Source organism: Gopherus flavomarginatus, chromosome 10, assembly GCF_025201925.1.
Source record: "Gopherus flavomarginatus isolate rGopFla2 chromosome 10, rGopFla2.mat.asm, whole genome shotgun sequence".
In the NCBI taxonomy this organism is placed as follows: domain Eukaryota; kingdom Metazoa; phylum Chordata; order Testudines; family Testudinidae; genus Gopherus; species Gopherus flavomarginatus.
Window position 1 is genome coordinate 11923906 of NC_066626.1, and position 25174 is coordinate 11949079.

Consider the following 25174-nt stretch of genomic DNA (forward strand, 5'->3'; position numbering starts at 1 on the left):
TGCCCATTATACAGTACAGCTGCCCCTCCCCACCCCCACCCTCTGCTGCCCTTAGTGCCCACTATGCAGTACAGCTGCCCTTCCCCACCCCCATCCTCTGCTGCCCCCTAGTGCCCATTGTACAGTATAGCCACCCTTCCCTACACCACCTTGTGCTGCCCCCTAGTGTCCATTACACAGTATCGCCGCCTTTCCCCTCCCGCACCCTCTGCTGCCCTTAGTGCCCAGTATACAATATAGCCACCCTTCCCCCACTCATCTGCTGCCCCCTAGTGCCCATTATACAGTACAGCCGCCCCTTCTGACCTCTCACAATCTGGGTCTTGAGGATACCTACTCTCTCACAAGTCTCTGATAATAAATAGTGCTGTCAAGGAATATAAAAAGTTGTCATTAATTGTGCAATTAAGCATGCTCTTAAACAATAATATAATACCATTTATTTTAATATTTTTATGTTTTCTACATATTGGAATATGTTAATATCAATTACAACACAGAATACAAATGTACATTGCTCACTCTATATATATTTGGATTACATAGATTTATACTGTAAAAAACAAAAGAAATAATATTTTGCAATTCATCTAATAGAGGTACTATAAAGCAATCTCTTTATCATGAAAGTTGAACTTAGAAATGTAGAATGATGTACAAAAAAACTGCACTCAAACCAAAATAATGGAGACTAGAGCCTAAAGTCTGCTCAGTCCCTTTTGTTCAGCCAATCACTGAGATAAACAAGTTTGTTTACATATTCTGGAGATGATAATGCTGCCAGCTTCTTGTTTATAATGTCACCTGAAAGTGAGAACAGTCATTCACATGAGACTGTTGTAGCCGACGATGCAAGGTATTTACATGCCAGACGTGCTACAGATTCATACGTCCCTTCACACTTCAACCACCATTCCATGGGACATGCGTCCACACTGATGACAGGTTGTGCCTGATAACAATCCAAAGCAGGGCAGACCAACACATGTTCATTTTCATCAGCTGAGTCAGATGCCACAAGCAAAAAGTTGATTTTCTTTTTGGGTGGATTGGGTTCTGTAGTTTCCACATCAGAGTGTTGCTCTTTTAAAACTTCTGAAAGAATGTTTCACACCTTGGCCCTCTCAGATTTTGGAAGGCACTTCAGATTCTTAAACCCTGGATTGAGCGGTGTAGCTATCTTTAGAAACCTCACATTGGTACCTTCTTCATGTTTTGTCAAATCTGCAGTGGAAGTGTTCTTAAAATGAACATGTCCAGCACATCCGGGGTGAAAGTAACTTACAGGACTTACCGGTACTGCCAGAGTCCTGAGGCGGGATGTGGCCTCCTCCAGAAGAGGTGTGGTCTCTCAAGATTTAAAGGCCCTGGGGAACCAGCTGTGGCTGGGAGACCCAGGACCTTTAAATCAACCAGGGGCTCCCAGCTGAAGAGGTGGCTGGGATCCCCCCGGGACCCAGGGTTCCGGCTGCCGGGGGGAACCCCGAGCTTTGCGGAGCTGGGACAGAGATTTAAAGGGCCCAGAGCTCCTGCTGCTGAGGGGAGCCCTGAGCCCTTTAAATCCTGGCCTTAGCCCGGCTGCCGGAGCCGTGGCCAGGATTCAAAGAGCTCTGGGCTGCCTGCAGCTGCGGGGAGCTCTGAGCCTTTTCAATCCCAGCTGTGGCCAGGATTTAAAGGGTTCTGGGATGCCCGCAGCGCGAGGAGCTCTGAGCCCTTTAAATCCCAGCCCCAGCCCTGCCCCAGAGCCGCAGCCGGGATTTAAAGGGCTCTGGGCTGCCCACAGCCATGGGGAGCTCTGAGCCCTTTCAATCCCAGCCGCGGTGACCATTATACAGTACTGTACCGGCTTACTTTCACCTCTGAGCACATCCGAGTCATCATCTGATACTGCTGTAAAATGAAATCTATGGCAGCATGCAAGTAAAACACAGAGCAGAAGACATACAATTCTTCCCTAAGGAGTTCAGTCACAAATTTAATCAATGCATATTTTTAATGAGTGTCATCAGTATGGATGCATGTCCTGGAATGGTGGTCGAAACATGAAGGGGCACATTTAGCACATCTAGCATGTAAATACCTTGTGATGCCAGCTACAGCAGTCCCATGCCACCTCCTGGTCTCACTTGCAAGTGACATTGTAAATAAGAAGTGGGCAGCATTATCTCCCTAAAATGTAAATAAACTTGTTTGTCTTGGCAATTAGCTGAACAAGCAGTACAACTGCGTGGACTTGTAAACTCTAAAGTTGTACATTGTTTTGTTTTGGAGTGCAATTGTGTAACAAAAAACCCCAACATTCGCAAGTTGCATTTTCATGATAAAGGGATTGCACTACAGTACTTTTATGGGGTAAATTGGAATATACTATTTCTTTTGTTTATGATTGTAATCAATATATTACGTAGAATGGCTGTACCGGGTCAGACCAAAGGTCCATCTAGTCCAGTGTCTGTCTACTGACAGTGGCCAATGCCAGGTGTCCCAGAGGGAGTGACAGGCAATGATCAAGTGATCTCTCTCCTGCCATCCATCTCCATCCTCTGACCAACAGAGGCTAGGGACACCATTCCTTACCCATCCTGGCTAATAGCCATTTATGGATTTAACCTCCATGAATTTATCCAGTTCTCTTTTAAACGTTGTTATAGTCCCAGCCTTCACAACCTCCTCAGATAAGGAGTTCCACAAGATGACTGTGCGCTGCGTGAAGAACTTCCTTTTATTTGTTTTAAACCTGCTGCCTATTAATGTCATTTGGTGACCACTAGTTCTTGTATTATGGGAATAAGTAAATAACTTTTCTTTATCCACTTTCTCCACATCACTCAGGATTTTATATACCTCTATCATATCCCCCCTTAGTCTCCTCTTTTCCAAGCTGAAGAGTCCTAGCCTCTTTAATCTTTCCTCATATGGGAACCTCTCCAAACCCCTAATCATTTTAGTTGCCCTTTTCTGAACCTTTTCTGGTGCCAGAATATCTTTTTTGAGGTGAGGAGACCACATCTGTACACAGTATTCGAGATGTGGGAGCACCAAGGATTTATATAAGGGCAATAATATATTCTCAGTCTTATTCTCTATCCCCTTTTAATAATTCCTAATATTTTAAAATGTAGAAGAACATCTAAAATAGTTAATAAATTTCAATTGGTATTCTATTGTTTAACAATGTGATTAAAACTGTGATTAATCACAATTAATTTATAAAGAACATTTTTTGAGTTAATTGCGTGAGTTAACTGCGCGTAATCAACAGCCCTAGTTGTAAACGTTTTTCTGTTCTATGGGAATCTCTGCCCAGGGTCCCCCCACAAAGCCTGAGAAAGGGGGATGGAGCAGCTCTTGTTTGAGCAACAGCAATAGGCTTTGCTGCATCTACCTGTAAGCCTAGGATCTCACCTGCTGGGTTCTCTCTCTCCGCAGAGGATGTCACTCTGGACCCAGACACAGCTCACCCCAGTCTGACCCTTTCCAAGGACAGGAGAAGTGTGACAGCCACAAACACAAGGCTGGCTCTGGCCGATTACCCAGGGAGATTCGACATTTACTCCTGCGTGCTGGGCTCTGCTGGCTACATATCAGGGACGCATTACTGGGACGTGGAGGTGGCCGGCACAGGGGGCTGGGCTCTGGGTGTCACCAGGGAGTCCGCCAGCAGGAAGGGATGGTTCAATTTCAGTCCCGAGCAAGGCACCTTGGCCATCCAGCTCTCCATGGGCCAGTACCGGGAAGTCACTGCAGAATGGAGCCCGCTGGACCTGCCCCAGAGCCCCAGCAAGATCAGAGTGTATTTGGACTATGATGGAGGTGTCGTGTGCTTCTATGATGCAGACACCATGGCCCTCATCCACGCCTTCACCTCCTCCTTCCAGGGGAAGATCTACCCGTTCTTCTGGGTCTGGTCTGTAGGGGCTTCCCTTAGACTGTAACCGTAACACATCTGAATTTTAGCCTATGAGGAAGCATCTCCCATAAACCCCTCTGTTCTGCCTGCCACGCTGCCTTTGTGCATGGATGGGAAATGCTCCCTAATAAAACCAAGCAGCCGCTACCTCCTCCTTCCCCTTATTGCCGTCTCTGCCACGATGCCTCCAGAACTCAGGCTGGTGATCAGGGCAGGCAGGTGATTTGCTGTGACAATGACCCTTCTTCATCCTTCCTATCCTACTGTACCTCCAATTGAAAAGAAATACACCTGGTCCCCCTGGAGCTAGCTAAGCTGGTCCAATCCTTCCCTGTACCGTGGAGACATGAGAAGTCTGGCTGAACATGAACATTCCTTGTTTTGTTCCAGAGGGAATTGATATAGATCAGACGGCAATGGGGTATAGGGTATAAACTGGCAATAAATACACTGAGGCTGGAAATAAGGAGTGAGGTTCTAGAACAGCCTCCCAACTAGAATCCGAGGGGAAGGGGGGAGAGGGGAAACAAGCTATTCAAGGAGGGATTGTGAAAAGTTTGTGAACAAGATTATATATGGGGTTCTCTGTGATAGCACATATAGAACCCTGTCACCAGGAGGTCCTTTCCAGTCCTATGTCCACAGGTGAAAAGCAATGAGCCATGACGTTGGCGGCCTCCCTAATTTTGTTACTAGAGGCAAGGATGCGACCACCTGTCATGGGATAATTACATTTCCGGTGTGTGAGACGGTATGTGTATGGGTGAGAGCAGATGCTGGGTAGGCCGCCAGCTGTGTTTAAGAAACTACATAGGTCTATAATGGATGCAGATGGAGGCTAGTAGTCCCTGTCTTCTCCTGTTTTGAGCTTTTGCGAGAACATAGCATGTGGTTGCAATGGCAGATCTTTCCAGGGATCAGTCACCCCTGAGCAGGACTTTCTAGAGTGACCTCAGGTGCCCACCTGGATGAAGATTGGACCATGGTGACTGTGTGTAAGGGTGTATGGACCTGATTGGCCCCAAGGCTATGAACGCGATGTCATAAAGTGGAGTGAGTCACTGCCTAGATCTGTGTGGCAAGGCAGGAGGTCTGTGTGCTTTTCTGGTCCACCAGCTACATCAGCTACATACCCCTCTGATTTCCCTCGGCAGGCCTCCTAGGTGGTCTTTGGCTCTGCCAATCCGACTAGCCTGGTATTATCCAAGGTCCCGCTATGGGAGTCAAGCGTAACCAGGTCCTCCATTGGCTGCTTCCAGCTCCTGCAGTCACTGCCCTGCAAAGCATGAGGCGAAGATCCCAAGGCCACGAAGCAGAAGACATTCAAATCTTTTACTTTGTTAAGTAGCTGGTTTTACTTTTATTTATGGAAAGGTGTTTCCGTTCTCTTAGATTCCAGTTTGGGGGAGGAGGGATGGGGGCTGTGCGCACGTGCACCTTTTAGGGTTGCTAACTTTCATTTAGCACAAAACCAAACACTCATGGCCCGCCTCTTCTCCAAGGCCCCAATCCCCACTCACTCCATCCCCCTTCCCTCTGTCACTCACTCTCCCCACCCTCACTCACTCGCTCATTTTCACTGTTCTGGGCAGGGCGGGGGGTTGTTGTCGGAGGACGGGAGGGCTAAGTCTGGGAGTGAGGACTGTGGTGTGGGGCTGGGGATGAGGGATTTGGGGTACAGGAGGGGGCTCCGAGCTGGGGATGAGGGGTTGGGGTGTGGAGGATGAGGGCTCCAGCTGGGAGTGCAAGTTCTGGGGTGAGGCTAGGGATGAAAGGTTTGGGGTGCAGCAGGGTGCTCTGGGCTGGGACTGAGGGGTTCAGAGGGTGGGAGGGTGAACAGGGCTGGGGCAGGGGGATGGAGAGTTAGAGGGGGTGGGTGGTCAGGGGTGCAGGCTCCCAGCAATGCTTACCTCAAGCAGCCTTCAGAAGCAGCCGCATGTCACCTCTCCAGGGCCAAGGCGGATGGGCAGACAGGTGGCTCTGCATGGTGCTCAGTGAACAGGCATCACCCCTGTAGCTCCCATTGGCCACTGTTCTCAGCCAATGGGAGCTACAGAGCTGGCACTTGGGATGGGGGCAGCATGCTGAGCCCCCTGGCTGTCCCTGCACGTAGGAGCTGGAGCTGGAGGAGTTACATGTCACAGCTCCCCGGAGCCACACGGAGCCAAAGGCAGGCAGGGATCCTGCCTACGGTGACCAGATGTCCTGATAAAAGTGGGAGTGTCTCGATTTTTAGGCATTTGTCCTGCATCTCGATCAATGTTTGGTCGGGACCCAATTTGTCCCGATATTTCACATTCCTGTTTTTATGTTTTGTTTTATTCTGCCGGTGGGACTCCATTTTTTTCTCCTCTCTCTGCCGGTGGGACTCCAGGATGCCGCGCGTTTTGTTTTTTGCTGTGATGGCGGGACTCCGCTTCCCCCCACCCTCTGCTGGCAGGACTCCAGGACTCCGGTTTTGTTTTTTTCCCTTCCCTCTGCCAGCGGGACTCCCCCGCCCCATGTGTCCTGATATTTCCTTCATCCCCTCTGGTCATCCCAACCTGCCTTCGCCCCGCTGTGCCACCGACCAGACTACAGGCCGGAGCTCTCAGGGTCCCTTTCTGACCAGGTGTCCCCGCTGAAAACTGGACCCGACCCGTGACCCCAGCCCCTTTAAAAGTGCACACTGGGACAGGCGCCGCCGGCAATGAGTCCCTACACCTCTGCCCGCCGCCCCTCCGCCAGCTCTGCCCCTGCTCGGGCTGGATGAATCCCTGGGGCTTCATCGCACGGCCCCGCCCTTGATTCCGGGAGGGCGGCCTGGCGCCCCAGGAGTGCGAGCAGAGCTGACGGGGGGGGTATGCGCCTTTGCTATAAAAATTCCCCTTGTTTTGCACAGCGACATGGTGCGCGGGGGGGTACAGGGATCCCGGCTAAAGTTGCTCCCTCATCTCGACGGGCGCCCCAGCCTTGCCCACTAGCTGCACCCCTCGTTTCCTTATCCCCCCCCCCGGGGCCCGATCCTGCCCCCCCAGGCCCTCTGGCTGCATTTCCTCCGCTTGCACCACGAACCCCCCCCCCCGAGGCAGGAGCGAGCTGAGCGCGGGGACACCCGGGGCTCCGTGTCCGCACCTGCAGCGGCCGCCTTCGCCACGAGGGGGCGCGGCACTGGCTGAGCCAGAGCGCTCAGGGCTGCAAGCAGCAGCCAGAGACGTCGGCCGGTGGGCCGAGCAGCTCGGCGCTCCGCTTGTCAGGCCTGGGCCAGGCCGGAGGGCGGGGCGCGGCCTGGCGGGGCGCGGCGCGGAGTCGTTCCGGAGCGGTGAGTGCGGCCCTTCCCCCTCCCCTACCTGGAGAGCCTGGCTCAGAGACCCTGCCCCGCCCCTCGTCCGAGGAGACTCCTCACAGACCCCGCCCCCTGCCCCTCCCGCGGGGAGAGACTCCCTCACTCAGACCCCGCCCCGCCCCTCTCCCCACAGACCCCGCCCCTGCCCCTCCCGCGGGGCGAGACTCCCTCACTCAGACCCCGCCCCGCCCCTCTCCCCACAGACCCCGCCCCTGCCCCTCCCGCGGGGCGAGACTCCCTCACTCAGACCCCGCCCCGCCCCTCTCCCCACAGACCCCGCCCCTGCCCCTGCCGCGGGGCGAGACTCCCTCACTCAGACCGCGCCCCGCCCCTCTCCCCACAGACCCCGCCCCTGCCCCTCCCGTGGGGCGAGACTCCCTCACTCAGACCGCGCCCCGCCCCCTAATCCCACAGACCCCGCCCCTGCCCCTGCCGCGGGGCGAGACTCCCTCACTCAGACCCCGCCCCGCCCCTCTCCCCACAGACCCCGCCCCTGCCCCTGCCGCGGGGCGAGACTCCCTCACTCAGACCGCGCCCCGCCCCTCTCCCCACAGACCCCGCCCCTGCCCCTGCCGCGGGGCGAGACTCCCTCACTCAGACCGCGCCCCGCCCCCTCTCCCCTACACACCCCGCCCCCCGACAGCGCCCTACTCCTCCAAGCCACAGACCTCACCCTGCCCCCCAGTTCCCCAGATCCTACCCCTCCTGGACCCCTCTCCCTGCCCCCCCAGGCAAAGACTCCCTCACACAGACCCTGCCCAGCCCCCAACTCTGCCCCACCCCCTCTCTCACCCCCAGACCCCACCCCACTGCCTGCCCCTGCACGGGGCAGAGATTTCCCATAGAAAACAGACACAATCAGAAAATCAGAGGCAAAATAGACACACGTGGCCTCCCGAAATGTGGTAACCCCCTGGGAGGTTTTCGTGTGCACAGAGCTGCATTTGTGCCGCAGACGCCATCTGCCCGTTCTCCTGGGGATAGACAGGAGAGGATGCCTGGAAAATGATGGTCGGAGCAAGTTCCCAGGATGATCCCGATCAACAGTGCAATTGAAATGAGTGAGGATTTTCCCAACCTGGAGAGTCCAAAGTGTCTGGCTCCGTCTGCACTGACAGCGGCAGTGTTTTAACATGACAGTGTGGTCGCGGTGCTGTAGGAAAACCACTTCCACGAGAGGCGCAGCTCCCAGCGCTGGGATCCTGTCTACACTGGCAAGTTACTGCGCTGAGACTTGCTGCGCTCACGGGGGTGGTTTTTCAGCGCAGTAACTTGCCAGTGTAGACAAGCCCCAGGTGTGCAGGGCCTGGGCGAGAGAATCAGGGATTGAACTGAAGCCCCGTCTGAAACCTCATCAATGCCCTTCTCACCTTGACAGGCTGCAGAGTAACAACCAGGTTTCACTCCAGATTCACTCCAGATTGTCACCTGGTCCCAGGGGAAGGGAAATGGATTCCCTGAAGCCAGCTCAGGTAGGGGACTGTCAAGGGGTTGTAGAGGCGGAGCCTTTGTGCCTCTCACTCCTCGGCCCTACATCCCCAGCACCTTCCTCAGTCTGCTGCCTGTTGTCCACCCCCGCACATCACCAGCACCTCCTCCGTCTGCCATCTGTCCCCTCCTCACTGTGCTTGTCATCCACCCCCCCCACATCGCCAGCAGCCTCTTCAGTCTGCCATCTGTCCCCTCCTCACTGTGCCTGTCATCCACCCCCCAACATCCCGAGCACCCTCCTCAGTCTGCCATCTGTCCCCTCCTCACTGTGCCTGTCATCCACCCCCCCACATCGCCAGCAGCCTCCTCAGTCTGCCGCCTGTCCCCTTCCCACTCAGCCTGTCATCACCCCTGCACACACATCCCCAGCACCCTCCTCAGTCTGCTGCCTGTCCCCTCCCCACTGTACCTGTCATCCACCCCCCAACATCCCGAGCACCCTCCTCAGTCTGCCGCCTGTCCCCTTCCCACTCCGCCTGTCATCACCCCTGCACACACATCGCCAGCACTCTCCTCAGTCTGCCGCCTGTCCCCTCCCCACTGTGCCTGTCATCCATCCCTGCACACACATCCTCAGCACCCTCCTCAGTCTGCCACCTGTCCCCTCCCCACTGTGCTTGTCATCCACCCCCCAACATCCCGAGCACCCTCCTCAGTCTGCCGCCTGTCCCCTTCCCACTCCGCCTGTCATCACCCCTGCACACACATCCCCAGCACCCTCCTCAGTCTGCCGCCTGTCCCCTCCCCACTGTGCCTGTCATCCACCCCCCCACATCGCCAGCACCCTCCTCAGTCTGCCGCCTGTCCCCTTCCCACTGTGCCTGTCATCACCCCTCACATTGCCAGCACCCTCCTCAGTCTGCCACCTGTCCCGTCCCCACTGTGCTTGTCATCACCCCCTCACATCGCCAGCACTCCTCAGTCTGCCGCCTGTCCCCTCCCCAACGTGCCTGTCATCACCCCCTCACATCGCCAGCACCCTCCTCAGTCTGCCGACTGTCCCCTCCCCACTGTGCTTGTCATCCACTCCCCCACATCGCCAGCACCCTCCTCAGTCTGCCGACTGTCCCCTCCCCACTGTGCCTGTCATCACTCCTGCACACACATCCCCAGCACCCTCCTCAGTCTGCCGCCTGTACCCTCCCCACTGTGCCTGTCATCAGCCCTGCCACATCGCCAGCACCCTCCTCAGTCTGCCGCCTGTCGCCTCCCCACTGTGCTTGTCATCCACCCCCGCACACACATCCCCAGCACCCTCCTTAGTCTGCCGCCTGTCCCCTCCCCACTGTGCTTGTCATCCACTCCCCCACATCGCCAGCACCCTCCTCAGTCTGCCGACTGTCCCCTCCCCACTGTGCCTGTCATCACTCCTGCACACACATCCCCAGCACCCTCCTCAGTCTGCCGCCTGTACCCTTCCCACTGTGCCTGTCATCAGCCCTGCCACATCGCCAGCACCCTCCTCAGTCTGCCGCCTGTTGCCTCCCCACTGTGCTTGTCATCCACCCCCGCACACACATCCCCAGCACCCTCCTTAGTCTGCCGCCTGTCCCCTCCCCACTGTGCTTGTCATCCACCCCCGCACACACATCCCCAGCACCTTCCTCAGTCTGCCGCCTGTCCCTTCCCCACTGTGCTTGTCATCACCCCCTCACATCGCCAGCACCCTCCTCAGTCTGCCGCCTGTCCCCTCCCCACTGTGCTTGTCATCCACCCCCCCACATCGCCAGCACCCTCCTCAGTCTGCCGACTGTCCCCTCCCCACTGTGCTTGTCATCGACCCCCACCACATCCCCAGCACCCTCCTCAGTCTGCCGCCTGTCCCCTCCCCACTGTGCCTGTCATCCACCCCCCCACATCGCCAGCACCCTCCTCAGTCTTCCGCCTGTCCCCTCCCCACTGTGCCTGTCATCCACCCCCCCCACATCGCCAGCACCCTCCTCAGCCTGCCGCCTGTCCCCTCCCCAATGTGCTTGTCATCCACCCCCCCACATCGCCAGCACCCTCCTCAGTCTGCCGCTTGTCCCCTCCCCACTGTGCCTGTCATCACCCCTGCACACACATCCCCAGCACCCTCCTCAGTCTGCCGCCTGTACCCTCCCCACTGTGCCTGTCATCAGCCCTGCCACATCGCCAGCACCCTCCTCAGTCTGCCGCCTGTCGCCTCCCCACTGTGCCTGTCATCACTCCTGCACACACATCCCCAGCACCCTCCTCAGTCTGCCGCCTGTACCCTTCCCACTGTGCCTGTCATCAGCCCTGCCACATCGCCAGCACCCTCCTCAGTCTGCCGCCTGTTGCCTCCCCACTGTGCTTGTCATCCACCCCCGCACACACATCCCCAGCACCCTCCTTAGTCTGCCGCCTGTCCCCTCCCCACTGTGCTTGTCATCCACCCCCGCACACACATCCCCAGCACCTTCCTCAGTCTGCCGCCTGTCCCTTCCCCACTGTGCTTGTCATCACCCCCTCACATCGCCAGCACCCTCCTCAGTCTGCCGCCTGTCCCCTCCCCACTGTGCTTGTCATCCACCCCCCCACATCGCCAGCACCCTCCTCAGTCTGCCGACTGTCCCCTCCCCACTGTGCTTGTCATCGACCCCCACCACATCCCCAGCACCCTCCTCAGTCTGCCGCCTGTCCCCTCCCCACTGTGCCTGTCATCCACCCCCCCACATCGCCAGCACCCTCCTCAGTCTTCCGCCTGTCCCCTCCCCACTGTGCCTGTCATCCACCCCCCCCACATCGCCAGCACCCTCCTCAGCCTGCCGCCTGTCCCCTCCCCAATGTGCTTGTCATCCACCCCCCCACATCGCCAGCACCCTCCTCAGTCTGCCGCTTGTCCCCTCCCCACTGTGCCTGTCATCACCCCTGCACACACATCCCCAGCACCCTCCTCAGTCTGCCGCCTGTACCCTCCCCACTGTGCCTGTCATCAGCCCTGCCACATCGCCAGCACCCTCCTCAGTCTGCCGCCTGTCGCCTCCCCACTGTGCTTGTCATCCACCCCCGCACACACATCCCCAGCACCCTCCTTAGTCTGCCGCCTGTCCCCTCCCCACTGTGCTTGTCATCCACCCCCGCACACACATCCCCAGCACCTTCCTCAGTCTGCCGCCTGTCCCTTCCCCACTGTGCTTGTCATCACCCCCTCACATCGCCAGCACCCTCCTCAGTCTGCCACCTGTCCCCTCCCCACTGTGCTTGTCATCCACCCCCACCACATCCCCAGCACGCTCCTCAGTCTTCCGCCTGTCCCCTCCCCACTGTGCCTGTCATCCACCCCCCCACATCGCCAGCACCCTCCTCAGTCTTCCGCCTGTCCCCTCCCCACTGTGCCTGTCATCCACCCCCCGCACACGCATCCCCAGCACCCTCCTCAGTCTGCCGCCTGTCCCTTCCCCACTGTGCTTGTCATCACTCCCTCACATCTCCAGCACCCTCCTCAGTCTGCTGCCTGTCCTTTCCCCAGCGTGCCTCTGTGGCATTCTGTACCTCAAGGTAACACCCTGGAACCTCCATATTCATCCCTGTGATAAGAGTAGGATCACTCTTTTGTACAAAGTCTGCCTTGTGAGGTTTCATTTTAAAAGCCTTAATCTGTTGAACATTAATATCCTGTTGGATTGGATGTGCTATTCTTACATATGAAGTTATGAAGTATTGCTGTATGCGTCACTGACATATGTTGTGAAGTTGGGACCACCCACAGCCAGCTTTTCGGTTACAACAAAGGAGTAGCCATCAATACCCCAAGGACGTTAATGACTCATCAACGCCTGGGTCAGTAGCCCAGATGAGGCACATACACTATAGGAGCAGACTAATCCACATTACAGCAAATAGCTTTCCAGCAAGCTGGAAGAAAGTATAAAAGACATTATCACTTGACCCCTTCCCCCCATCTCAACATCTGGAAGCACATCTGAAAGACAAAGGCCCCAGGCTGGAAGATGGTCCCAGGCTGTGTATTGGGGAGCTGTAACTTACTTTGACCAGCTGTCAGGGTGAGAAAATCTGTTTGATTCAACTCTTGCTTAGACTAAGGCTATGTCTACACTGGCAACTGAATGACAAAACTTTTGTCTTTCAGCAGTGTTAACCCCCCACCCCTCACCCCGGAAGACAAGTTTTGCCGTGACAAGTGTCTGTGTGAATGGCACGTTGTTGGCAGGAGCACTCTCCTGCCAACAATGCAAACACAGCTCGTTAAGAGTGGAAGTTTTTTGTCGACAGGAGAGCCGACAAACAGCGGCTGCACTGCACGACTTTTAGTGGCACGGCTGTAGCGACTCAGCCATGTTGGTAAAAGCTGTGTAGTGTAGACGTAGTCGTAAAGTTTAGGATTTAGAGTGTATGTTTACTTTTGATTTCCTTAAGGTAACTCTCTCTGACATTTACGCCTGCCACTTATAATCACTTACAATCTCTCTCTCAGTAGTTAACAAACTTACTTTAATGTTGTATCCTTAACAGTGAGTTTGTCTAAAGTGCTTGGGAAATCTCAGATTCCAAAGGCTGCTGCATTTCTACTTTCCTGTGGAGAAGGGGCAAACTAGGTGATGAGTTTGCAGGCTGCTGGTTCAGTTCGGGGGCGCAGGACTGTGGAGTTGGGGGGAATTGGCTGGAGTCTGTTGATGGTTCGTGAGTGGCTGGGAGATCATTCATGCAACACAGCTGGGTGTGTCCCTGCCTGTGGGTGGCTGTGTAAATGCAGTGCCTGGCAGAGGCTTGTAGCCAGACATCAGCATCACAGCGTGAGAGGCAGCCCAGGTTGGTGGAACAGAGGACTTAGCGGTCCCACAGCCCTGCTTGTACCCCGGGACCCTGTCACAGCCTCTCAACCTATGCCTCCTGTGTCCCAACATCCTCCTCAGTCTGGTACTAGAGAAATTCTCCAGCCTCCATTTTGTCTGCCTCACCCCTATTCAGAGCAGACGAGCGGCTCCACTCTATGCTGCCGATTTTAAGCATGCTCAGTACTGAGGAAGGGTGAAATGTTCAGCTAATTGGCAGAAAGTCCAGGATATCTAAGATGGGGTCCCGGCAAAGAGACAGATATGAGTGTGCGTGTGTACGAACAGAAAGAATCACACCTCTGACTGATAAAGAGTTGAAGCGCGCATGTGCAAATTGATAGCTACTGAGCATGTCTGGTATGGGGTGAGGAAGAGAGCTGTTAGCTGGTCAGCTGACTGGCTACAGCCAACTTATATCAGTTTTACAGCTTGTCCTAAAATCAGAGCCTCAGTCACAGCTCTGAAGTAGTGGTCAATACTGAGCATCTGCAAATGAAGTAATTGCTTCCAAGACTAGAAAGGTATACTAGAAGAGAGCCAGCATGCAGGAGGGTTTGGATTAGAAAGAAAGAGAGAGTCTATCAGGAAAGTGGGACAAATTAGAAGCCAGCCAGGGAAGCCAGAGAAGAGCTACTGGAAACATATTAGAAAAGGTGCTGCAGAGAGAGAGAAAAAACCGGAGCGGAGCAGAACTGACTGACCAGGAACTGAAAAGCAATAGCGATTAAAGAAAAATACCGCAGTATTTATAACAATGATTTAAAGGGATACCAACGGATTTATAAAGTAAGCCTGCTATTCTTTTAATTATAGCAGAGAATAGGCACATTGTAGGATAGTATATAGGATTAGTGTGTGTGTGAGTTTATAAGAATGCATACGATTGTGTTACCCATTGCAAGCTAACTATGTAAATTTGAAAGCAAGAAATGCTGTCAGCAGTTTGTTCCAAACTGGTCATCTGTAGCAAAGTGCTTCCCTTAGAATCGTGTAAACTGTACGCTGTGGCAGTTTCAATGCTTTGTAATTTGCAGTAGGGGATTTGTTTGATTCCTGTCTCTAGATTAGTTGTAAGAGGGATTGTTACTTTAATAAGAGGACGTTTGTTGTTTAGGAAAGAATACTGCCCGTCAGTTCCTTTATGTGCAGGTTATATTGTGTCCTTTAGTGTTTTCCTTAACAACCCTGGGAATTTATACCGTGGGGAGGACAGATTAAGGGAGCAATAGGCAGGTCATTTACCTAGGGGCACCCAAAATGTATTTTGGGGTAACAAGTCTGCTGCCTGTTCCCTCCCCAGTGTGCCCCCTCTGAACCTCCACACCCACAGCACCTTCCTCAGCTTGTTATCCACCTCCCTGCCACAAATAATCCCGCACATCCTCTTCATTCTGCCTCCCATCTCCCATCTCCTGCTGCTTATCCTCCTGGGGCCTCTTCCAGCTACCTCCTGCCAGTCCCCCACAACAGAAAAATCCCTATGTGCCCTTAAGGGTCAGTCTGCCTCCCCCCCTCCCACTCACCTCCCCCCATGCATCCTCCTGTCCAGTCCTGGGTCTGCTCCCATCCTTCCCGGACACATCCCCCCATGACCTCCTTCATTTGCCTCCTGCCCCCGCTCACATCTTTCTCTCCGATCTTCGACCTACCTCCTGCCTTCACCGCCCTGCAAACTCTTTGGTCTGCCTCCTAGCGGCTGTTGCAGATCCACAAGATCCATGCTACCCCCCAGCTTTTCAAAAGCCCCTTGGAGGATCCCCTTCAGTTGGCCAGACCCTCAAGGGGTCCCACTCTTCTGTAAGGCCTCACCACTGCCAAGAACGAGGGTCTGGACTCCAGCCTTGCTGCCTCGTGCCATGTGCTCTGCCCAGCGAGTCCCGCTGAGCCAGGCTCCTGGGTAGAGACCTGCCCGCTCTGCCAGGATCAGTATATCTCAGCCAGGATTTGCAGTGACATCCAGCAGCCCTTTCCAAACAGAGCAGGGTTTATTAGTGGGCTGGGACCCAGCATGGGGAAGCCCTGAGATTAGCAGAGAGAAGCTTTGGTTAAGGTTAGGCCATAGCCCGTCCTGGCCAAGCCAGTGCAATCAGCCAGCCAAGCTGTGATGGATTCCATTACTGGCTCTAGCTCTTTGGGTGTGTCTACATAGCAACTAGACACCCGCCGCTGGCCTGTGCCAGCTGACTCGGGCTGTGGGGCTGTTCCATTACTGTGTAGCCATCTGGGCTGGAGCCCAGGCTGTAGGACCCTGTGAGGTGGGAGGTTCCCAGAGCTGGAAGTCTACACAGCAATGAAACAGCCCCTCAGCCAGAGCCCCATGAGCCCAAGTCAGCTGGGACAGGGCAGCAGCGAGTTTCCCTTTGCTGTATAGAGAGGCTCTGCCAGTACAAAGTGAGAGCTCCGTGTCTCTCCAGAAGACAACGCCTATCCCTGCCACCTGGCACCTTTCCCCTTTGTTCTCCAGCTGGGGCCTCTGCTCAGCATCCCAGCTCAGCCATAGGGGAGGGGAGGGGAATCTCCTTCCTCCCAGTCGCTGATTGCCAGGGGTGAGTGTCCCAGCCACTGGGGCTCCCACTGTCTTTTCAGATTCTTCATCTATCTGGGGGTCGGTTTCCAGCCAGCTCTTTAATGGCCCAGTCATTCCACCCCAGATAGCAAGGTGACCCCTCCCCCAACACTCCCAGCCCCCCGCATGTCTTCTGTGCTGCTGTGGGAGCAGTGTTAATCCTCCTGCACCCACTGGGTAGCTATGCAAAGTAGAGAGGGAAACTGAGACATACACATAGGAATCATACAAAATATTAAAGAAAATTTCCACTTGGTCACACCTACCCCAGTGCGCATCAGTCTGCACCCCCTCAGCCTGCCCCAACCCCAGTGACCCTGCACTGTTCTTGGTTAAATTCCTCCCCCCACACGCACACTTCCCTTTTCATTCTTTTTCACACATCTTCTTTCCCCCTCGGACTGACTCCTTGTTGTCCCCCTCATCCCTCCTCAGTTTGCCACCCCCAACATGTGCCCTCCTCTGCATCCCATCCCTCCACACACATGTCCCCTGTGACCTTCCCAGTCTGCCCAGCTCACCCCTGCTCCACACATGCCGTCCACCTGCTTCTTCCTCTCCCTGCCTCTAGCTCCGTACACAGTCTGCCAACCCCAGAGCCCCAGCCACATCCCCCCAGAACAGCCTGGCTTCAGCCTCCCTGAAAACAGTGGGAGCTGGCGACCCCCTTTGCTAGGGGCAGCCTCTCTTCCACGCACCAAATGGTGGGGAAATGACAACCATCTTGAGTCAGGACTTCTTGGCATCAGGCTCACCTCTCCCACAAAAGCCATGGCAGAGGCCAGCCATGTCGAATATGTGCGATTTCACTGCCACGAATGCTGAGACCACACGTGTCAATTCCCAGATAAACATTGTGAGACCCGCAATAAAATTACTGGAGTTGTGGTTTCATCACAGTAACCGCATGTTTTTAAACTAATCTTTCAGAAATTACCCCCCTCCCCATCTTCCCTAAGGACTGTTCCTGCTGTCTGTGGACGTTCCCAGCTCTTTCTGTGACTGAGTTGGGGGCGGGAGGCTGTGGCTGGGACAGCAGGTTGTAAGTGGGGGGCTCTTGTTGATACAGATGCCGGTGACCTTCGAGGAAGTGGCTGTGTATTTCACCCAGGGGGAATGGGCCTTGCTGGACCCGGGTCAGAGAGTCCTGTACAGGGATGTCATGCAGGAGAATTACAGGAATGTGACTTCACTGGGTAAGGACCCCTGTCCCTTTGGTGTTAGAAACTGGGCATCTTTGATGTGCCCAAGTCAGCTTCTGCTCAGGGTTCTTCCCTGATCCCTTAGATTTCAGGGGAATCAGCCACATAGTCCCAGGCTCAGCAGGGTTAGGAAGGTGTAATGCGTTTGCAGTGATGCTGTACCAGAGTCATAAAATCCCCCATTCAGTGGGGATCCCAGAACCATAGATTATTAGAGTTGGAAGGGACCTCAAGAGATCATCTAGTCCAACCCCCTGCTCAAAGCAGAACCAATCCCCAAATCCCTAAATGGCTCCCTCAAGGATTGAACTCACAACCCTGGATTTAGCAGGACAATCCGCTTCTGCCCTCCCAAAGGCTCTCCAGGAACACTTCCCATCCCTTTGGTTTATACAAGGACACTGTAGTGGGGAGACTACTCACCCCTGTGGTGCCTCCTTCTGGTCATCCTCGGGAAATAGCTCTTCCAGCCTGGAGCGCCCTCTGCAGGCCGGTGTCTCACCTGCCTCTGGCCCCCGTGTCCCTCCCAGACCCTGGTGCCCTTTACATCAGGGTTCTGCCCCCAGCAGTAACCCACAATCTGGGTCTCCTCACCCAGGGGAACACCCAACCCTCTATCCCCACCTTGCCTCAGTGACCACTGTCAGTCACCATCCAGCCCCCGTTCACTGGGGCAGATTGCAGTCTGCAAACCACTCCTCATGGGCAAGGGAGGTTAGGACCTGCTGCCTTTGCCTATCTCTGGCTGCCCCTCTGCAGCCCTGGTACCTATTTGGCCTTTTTAGCAAGGCCATAGCCTGGGCTTTTGCCAGACTGGAGCTTCCCAGCTCCCTCTGCCCTTCCCCAGCACTGCACCACCGCAGGTACCTGCCTCAGCTCCCAGGCAGCCAGGTCCTTCTCTCTGAGAAGCTAGAGAGAGACTGTCTTTTTGAGCTCCTGGCTCACAGCCCTTTTATAGGGCCTGCTGTGGCCCGACGGGGGCGTGGCCCCAGCTATGGGTCCTTCCCCAGTTAGCCCAGCCTTTACCCAGCCGCAGCCCTCTCCAGAGCTGCTTGTGACCCCTCTTTACTGGAGTGGGGCAGCCGCCCTGCTACAGACATCCACCCAGCCAGTGCATCTGGAAACAGCTATCTGAGAACAATGGTAAAACTCAGCTCTCACTTAATTTCTTTTCCTGGAGCAGGTTTTCCAATTCCCAAGCCCAGCGTGATCTCCCAGTTGGACAGAGGGGAAGAGCCGTGGGTCTCCGATCTCCAGGGGTCCCATGCTAGAGAGATCCAGAGAAACATCCCCAGAGGTGAGAAATTGGTTAAACGGATGTGGAAACCGTCTGTCATTGACTTACAGTGCTGGGATTCCCATGCAGACCCCTTGTGCTCCTACAGTTCTAACTCATTGCTCCCAGGTCAGGATTGTCCTAGCATGTGTCATGTCCTGCTGGAAGAGATAATTCATGGCTTTCCATGCACCCTCACGGACACCTGACAGTAGCTCCCTGCCCCCTGAGTTTTCAGATGGGATGTGGAGGCAGAATTGGCTGTTCTCCTTCCAGGTGTGTAAGAGCTGAGTAACCTATAGCCAGAGAGTTTTCCCTAGTGGTACCTGTCAGTTTGCCATGCATGTCTTCATGTATCCAAGCAAAGGAATGAAAGGTGGCACCACCCAGCACCCAGACAGCTACTTCTCACACGCAGTGGCTGGTGGTCAGAGCTCTCCATCGACTGTTGTTCATGGGTTCCCTTCTTTCTTCTGAGGAAACTTTTTTCTGTAAATAATTTTATTTCTCACTGGAGTTTTGGTTCTTTCTTATTTTATAAAGTTGTTTTTTTCTTGTTTTTCTCTGGGGATCTGTTACCTGGTACTGAGAGGCTTGGTTATGTCAAAGTCTCCTAGAGTTCTGCACTGTCTCACTTGCAGGGTGTCTCATCTACTGAACAGCCCTCACACTCGGTGAGGGGCACATTAGAGACAAATGCTCTATTTGTAGATCTTTCAAGAAAAGAACACAAAAATATAGGGAGCATGCTGTACATCTCTTCTCAGACCTCAGTCATCTGAAGTCCAGTATTTTGTACTAGGCCATAAGTTTTCCTATGGATCTTTGTTCCCCTTCTCCCACCATATCCTGTAAGAGCAGTAAGTCAGTCTCACGGCAAGACTTGACTTATCAGTCAAAGAGATTTTCTTCTTCAGAACCAGACTCTGGGAGCTGAAAAGCCTCAGCAGAGTCCTCATGGGAACTGTCAGGTACCAAGGTTAGAGCGGAAGTAGAGACTAGCTGCTCCCCAGTGCTGACAGTGACTCAGAGCAGGAAATCCAGCCATTGACTCCAGGACCAGAGTATATTTCCTTGAGAATGGCTCTGACAATGTATTAAAGGCATCAACTTCAGTACTGCCAGAAACATTATTGAGAACCACGACACATGATGCTCATGCAACGTCATGAGAGTTATCATGCAATGTCTGTCTGTGGGTGCAGGATTCCCCTTTGGTGCAACAAGATCCAACTCTGACTGCTCATAGAGTACAGCCTTTATTACAGTCAGTGATGCCCTCATCACTGGCTAGAACATCTGTAGGATCAGTACCATCAGCCATGACATTCTCAGCATCTTCAAAGCCTCAAGTACCGGTTTCTTCTACACAGATTGTTCCTATAGGACTCAAACCATCAGTACCAACATTTAAACCTACTGCAAAGAGGCACAGATCCAGAGGCTGTACTCTGGTGAGTCCTAGTATCGCACCATCGATTGCCACCGACTGCCCATATTCATTATCAGATTCAGAAGAAGAACCCCATACTTCTTGTTCTAGAGAGGAGATCTAGATTCTCTCCATTACATTCTTTGGTGACAAAATAGAGCATTCAGTGGAGATACCACAACGGGAGATCTAGACATAGATCTCCATGATGTTGCTGATGAACTCTGCGTTATATGGGTCCATGCAGTAGCTGTACTGCAGCCCATGCGGCATCCCTCCAGCCTCGAGACTGGCTTCTCCAGACTGTGTTTCAGGGAGTTGTGTGAGTGGGAGCTGAGTAAGGGGTAAGATTCACGTTATAACTGAGACTAATTGTGCTGTGAAGACACACTCTGCCAGTAAGAAATAACTAGTCTTTTTTCTCAAGTTACGGTGCCAGCCACCCTGAGATTAGACATGAGTGTTGTCTCCTCCACAGGTTCTCCCTTTGAGCCTATGGCTTTTGTCCTCTTCAATACTTATCCTAGGGTGGCCACTCATGCACTCCCGGAAAACGAGACATTCTGGTACTTCCCAGAACCTCATGAGCCTGTTCTTGCTGACATGACCCCACCCCACCAGTGTGATTTCTCATGCTTGGTGTGTATGAGCTCACTGCACGTAGGGGGCAGAATTTTTAAGAACAGGCCACCACACATTCACCAGCATGCAAGGACACACTGGCAGGGATGGAGTGGTGTGCTCTTCAGTATGTCTGATACTGAACAAAACCAGTTTTGTCTGAGTACCGGATGGGGAAATGCTTTAGACAAGCAGGACTCTCTGGTTTAGTACCAGACCAATGGCCTGCCTAATTTATCAGCCAAGGTCACCTTTCCAGTGGCAGTTACTTCTACTAGAAGGGTTTGGAAGCCACAAGCATGAATTTCATATCACTGCCCCCACCCCTTGGTGTACTCTCTTTATAAGTCTAAAGTTGCTTTAAGGTTTCATCCACAGTTCTTCATCAAAGGCGGTTACTGATTTCCATCTCAATCAAACCATCTTTTCCCTTCCTTTTTCCCCCAAACCACGTTCACGTAAAGTTCAAGAGAAACATCATTTGCTGGATGTCTGCTGGCCCTTGCCTTTTATCAGGACAGGGCAAAACAGTTTCAGTCTTTGCCGCAATTCTTTGTTTCCTGTGTGGAGAGAATGAGAGGACAGGAGGTTCCCATAGGGTGAATTTCTGGGAGGATCACCGCTCATTTCACTACAAGTTACGATCTTGCAAAATTAAAACCTCCTTCCAAGCTGACGAAACTCTGTGTGAGAGTCTCAGCAGCTTTCCTACAGGACATTCCAATTCCAGATAACTGCAAGGCAGCAACTTGGTCTTCAAATCACACTGTTCCCAAGCATGGTGCCACTTCAGCCACTTCTAGAGACTACACTAGCTTTGGAAATTCTGAAAAGCAATTGCAGAGCAGCTAGACTCCAAACCCTCCTCCATAGAACACTGTTTGGGAGTCACCTGAAGTGGAATAGACACAGAAAAAGAAATACATACCTGTACTGGTTGTTTTCCAGGACGTGTTGCAGATGCCTATTCCAGCACACGCCCTGCTCCCTTCTCCTTCAGAGTCCATTATGATAGGATGCTGGTGTAAATGAACTGAGATGGTGCAGGGGAAGCTCTGCCCTTCATGTCCTCACCTGGATGCACGACGACATGCATGGCACATGTGCCACCTCGGTGGGTACCACTGCAGAAACTCTCCAATTACAGTGCATTCAGCATTCACACCCCTAAATTGGAATAGACATGAAGTGGAATAGACGTGCAACATCTTGAAAGCATCAAATACAGTACACGTAGGTAGCTGATTTTTCCCTTCTCTCTTTCTTCATGGAAAGGGCTGAGGTGCAGGGGGAAGAATTCAACTCCTGATTTGTCAGTGTTCCCAGCAATTCTTTTGTTTTGTTTCTGCACTTTCCTGTTCTCCTTTTCTGACTTTCCCGTTACCCCGGCACAGGGACTGACTCCTGTCCGGATTCTCTCTCTGTCTCAGCAGGTGATGAAACAGTGAGTGAGAGCAATGAAGAGAATTCTTGTCCCGCAGGCCCTGAGCGAATGGAACCAAAGGGGACGTTGCTAGGAACGTGTGAAGAGGATGATTCACAGAGTCCTGCGCATGCCAGAGAAACTCAATGTAGGCCAGAGAAGCAGCAGGGAAACCCCCCAGGGAAAACACTGGGTGAATCCAGTCACCGAGGGGGAGGTTCGGAGGATCCCAGTGTGGCCATGATCCAGGCTAGAATCTGCACTAAGGAGAAGCGATTTGAATGTGCCGAGTGCAGGAAATGCTTCAGTTCTGGATCACACCTTGTTAGACATCAGAGATCTCACACGGGAGAGACCCCCTATCACTGCCCTGAGTGTGGGAAACAATTCAATGACCAATCAAACCTTATTAGACATCAGCGAACCCACACAGGAGAGAGACCCCATAAGTGCCCTGACTGCGGGAAATGCTTCAGTCAGAGGTCAGGCCTTATTGTACATCAGAGAATCCACACGGGAGAGAAATGCCATAAATGCCCTGACTGTGGACAAACCTTCACTCAGAGTGCACATGTAACTAGACATCAGAGGATTCACGTGGGCGAGAGACCCTATGGTTGCCCAGAGTGTGGAGAAAGCTTTGCTTGTACCTCAGACCTTATTATACACCTGAGAGTCCACACGGGGGAGAAACCCTATAGCTGCCCCGACTGTGGACAAAGCTTCACTCAGAGTCATCACCTTACTGACCATCGGAGAATTCACACAGGTGAGAGACCCTATGTCTGCCCCGACTGTGGGAAGAGCTTCAGACAAAAATCTGGTTTCAATGTCCATCGGAGAAGGCACACAGGAGAATGCCCCTATCAATGTTCCATCTGTGAGGATAGGTACAAGACCAAGACTTCCTTAATGTTCCACATGAAACTCCACATCGACTAGTGCTGGCCACTTCCCCTCCTCTTCTCTCTGCGTCTGTAGAGATCAGAGGAACAGTGGAGATAATAAAGAGTTGGCCAACTCCCTAGGGAGCCAAGTGGCTCCACTATTGATGTGTGTGCTGTGTGTCTCAAGAGGATGGAGGCACCGGGAGCGTGACATTATTATTACTGCATTGCATTGTTCTCTGACCCTCTCCTGTCCCTTCCCAGCGCTCTCTGTCAGGGGCAGGCCGAAAGGTTCAGCTGGGTTTCCTGGTCTCTGTTTTCAGCCAGGGGCTCGGTTCACATTGTTGCACATTGGGATTATTCCAGAAATTGCCGCCTTGGGAAGCATTTTACTCCTCTTTCGATGTGGGATGGTGGGGAGAGAAGGGGTCTGAAATTTCTGGGTAGTCGGGTGTCTGTGGAGTCTTTATTGCTCATTGAATGATTTTGTCTGTATTCAGTTATTTGTTCCCTCCCCCCAAATAAGATGCAAATAAAACTTCTGGCAAATCCCATTTTCCTGAGCAGCCTGGGAATGTCAAAGGTTCTTGAACTCTGGGAGGGGGAGAGGCGAAGTGTCCCAGACTGGGCGAGTTGTCTCTGTCTGCAGGAATCACTCATTCCCCCCTGTTCAGCCCTTTCACTGATGTCTCAGCTCATCCAGCTTTAGAAACAGGAATGCATGTACATCCGTGTCTTGGCTCTTGCAGAAGTGACTGAGGGAGACTGACAAGAGGCTGGGAGTCAGAGCCAAGGACCTAGGAGTTTGCCATGTGATAAAACAGCAACAAAGACCACTGTGAGTCTCGGGCAAAGATGGCCCACAGTGCGGAGCAGGGATTGGAGAGTCACTCTGCTCAGCTCTGGGGACACCTACCTGGGAGCCTGGACCCAGCTGGCTGCCCAGGGCCCTGAGCTTCTGGGATCCTGCTAGTCCTGTTTCATGGCTCCCATTCTGGGAGATTTCTTAATGAAAAAGGATTGTACCCAAGAACTCCTGGGAGGGGAAAGTTGCATGTCTTGGCTTGAACCTGAGGCACTCTTGCATGGGACTGTAGAGAGCCGAGAATCTCCCAGGTGTTTGCCAGATCAAATTCATTAGTGCGGTATCTTCGTAATTTACCATGCTGCTCATGAAATACGAGAACTTTGCAACAGCAGTACAAAAGGTAACATGGATAGAGACCCAACCCTGCTCCCAAGTGCAAATTACATATAGAAACAGCCCTCGGGACAGTAAAAATACACCTATAGAAATGAATAAGTGGATCCATTTAGTGTGTGAAAGTAGAATGAATTAGATTGTAAAAGTAGAATGGAGTAAAGAAATGCTGTATGTTCCTTTAAGCGGGGATGAGGAATGTTGAGATAAAGTTGCCAGGAAGAAAAACATTAAGGTATGGAACAATGGATCCACTTAAGCTAATGGTGGAACATTAGCAGGAGATCGGTAAGAGTTAATTAGGAAATAAGATGTGCCTGTCTAGCCCCAGGTAAACTTATCAGTTCTGTTCCCTTTGTTATCTTGTGAAGTTCGCGCCTGTTTTATCTGTATAAATAAAGTCGCTTAAGCCCTGCATGGGACTCACACATTATCTGGGTGCATTGGCAGAGCGCTTTGCTAATAGAATAGAGTGGTCTGACAAATTGTGAGTCCTGAGTCTGAGGGTATGGCTACATTTGGAATTTCAAAGCGCTGCCCCGGCAGTGCTGTGGGAGCACTGCCCGGCAGCACTTTGAAGTGTGAGTATAGTCAGAGCGATAGCGCTGGGAGAGAGCTCTCTCAGCGCTGCATGTAAACCACATCCCTTACGGGTGTAGCGTGCAGCGCTGGGAGCCACGCTCCCAGTGCTGCTGCCCTGATTACACTGACGCTTTACAGCGCTGTATCTTGCAGCACTCATGGGGGTGTTTTTTCACACCCCAGTTGCAGCGCTGTAAAATGTGAGTGTAGCCAAGGCCTGACTTTGACAATTTGGAGGTCCCACTGAGATGGCAACCGTCTTCACTGGGGCCGTGTGATTCCTGACTGTTTTTGCAGGATGACCGTGGCAGCTGGCACCTGGGCATTTGGCCCGAGCGGTCCTCCGCCGGAACGGAAGTTTGCACGACCACAGTGACATCTATGCCATCAAACCTGTTGGTTCCCACTTTGTTCTGGTAGGGATCCCAGGATCTGACATCAGGAATCTGGTCAGGTAAT

General features: G+C 53.2%; 1 protein-coding gene across 4 annotated transcripts in view; it reads left to right on the forward strand.

The window, feature by feature from the left end:
- The first annotated feature begins 7981 nt into the window (after nt 1–7981).
- Nucleotides 7982–25174, forward strand: part of LOC127030146 (zinc finger protein 239-like) — a 42111-nt gene continuing 24918 nt past the window's right edge. Inside the window, exons 1-6 of one of the 4 annotated variants that reach the window (XM_050916190.1) lie at nt 7982–8296; nt 8614–8707; nt 17161–17287; nt 18477–18590; nt 22053–22814; nt 25013–25169. In XM_050916190.1, the coding sequence (XP_050772147.1) occupies nt 8684–8707; nt 17161–17287; nt 18477–18590; nt 22053–22814; nt 25013–25017 (1032 nt within the window). In that variant the 5' untranslated portion in view covers nt 7982–8296; nt 8614–8683 and the 3' untranslated portion in view covers nt 25018–25169. Of the gene's footprint in view, nt 8297–8613; nt 8708–17160; nt 17288–18467; nt 18591–22052; nt 23487–25012; nt 25170–25174 lie in introns of those variants that run through there. The other 3 variants (XM_050916187.1, XM_050916188.1, XM_050916189.1) reach the window with 3 other exon arrangements.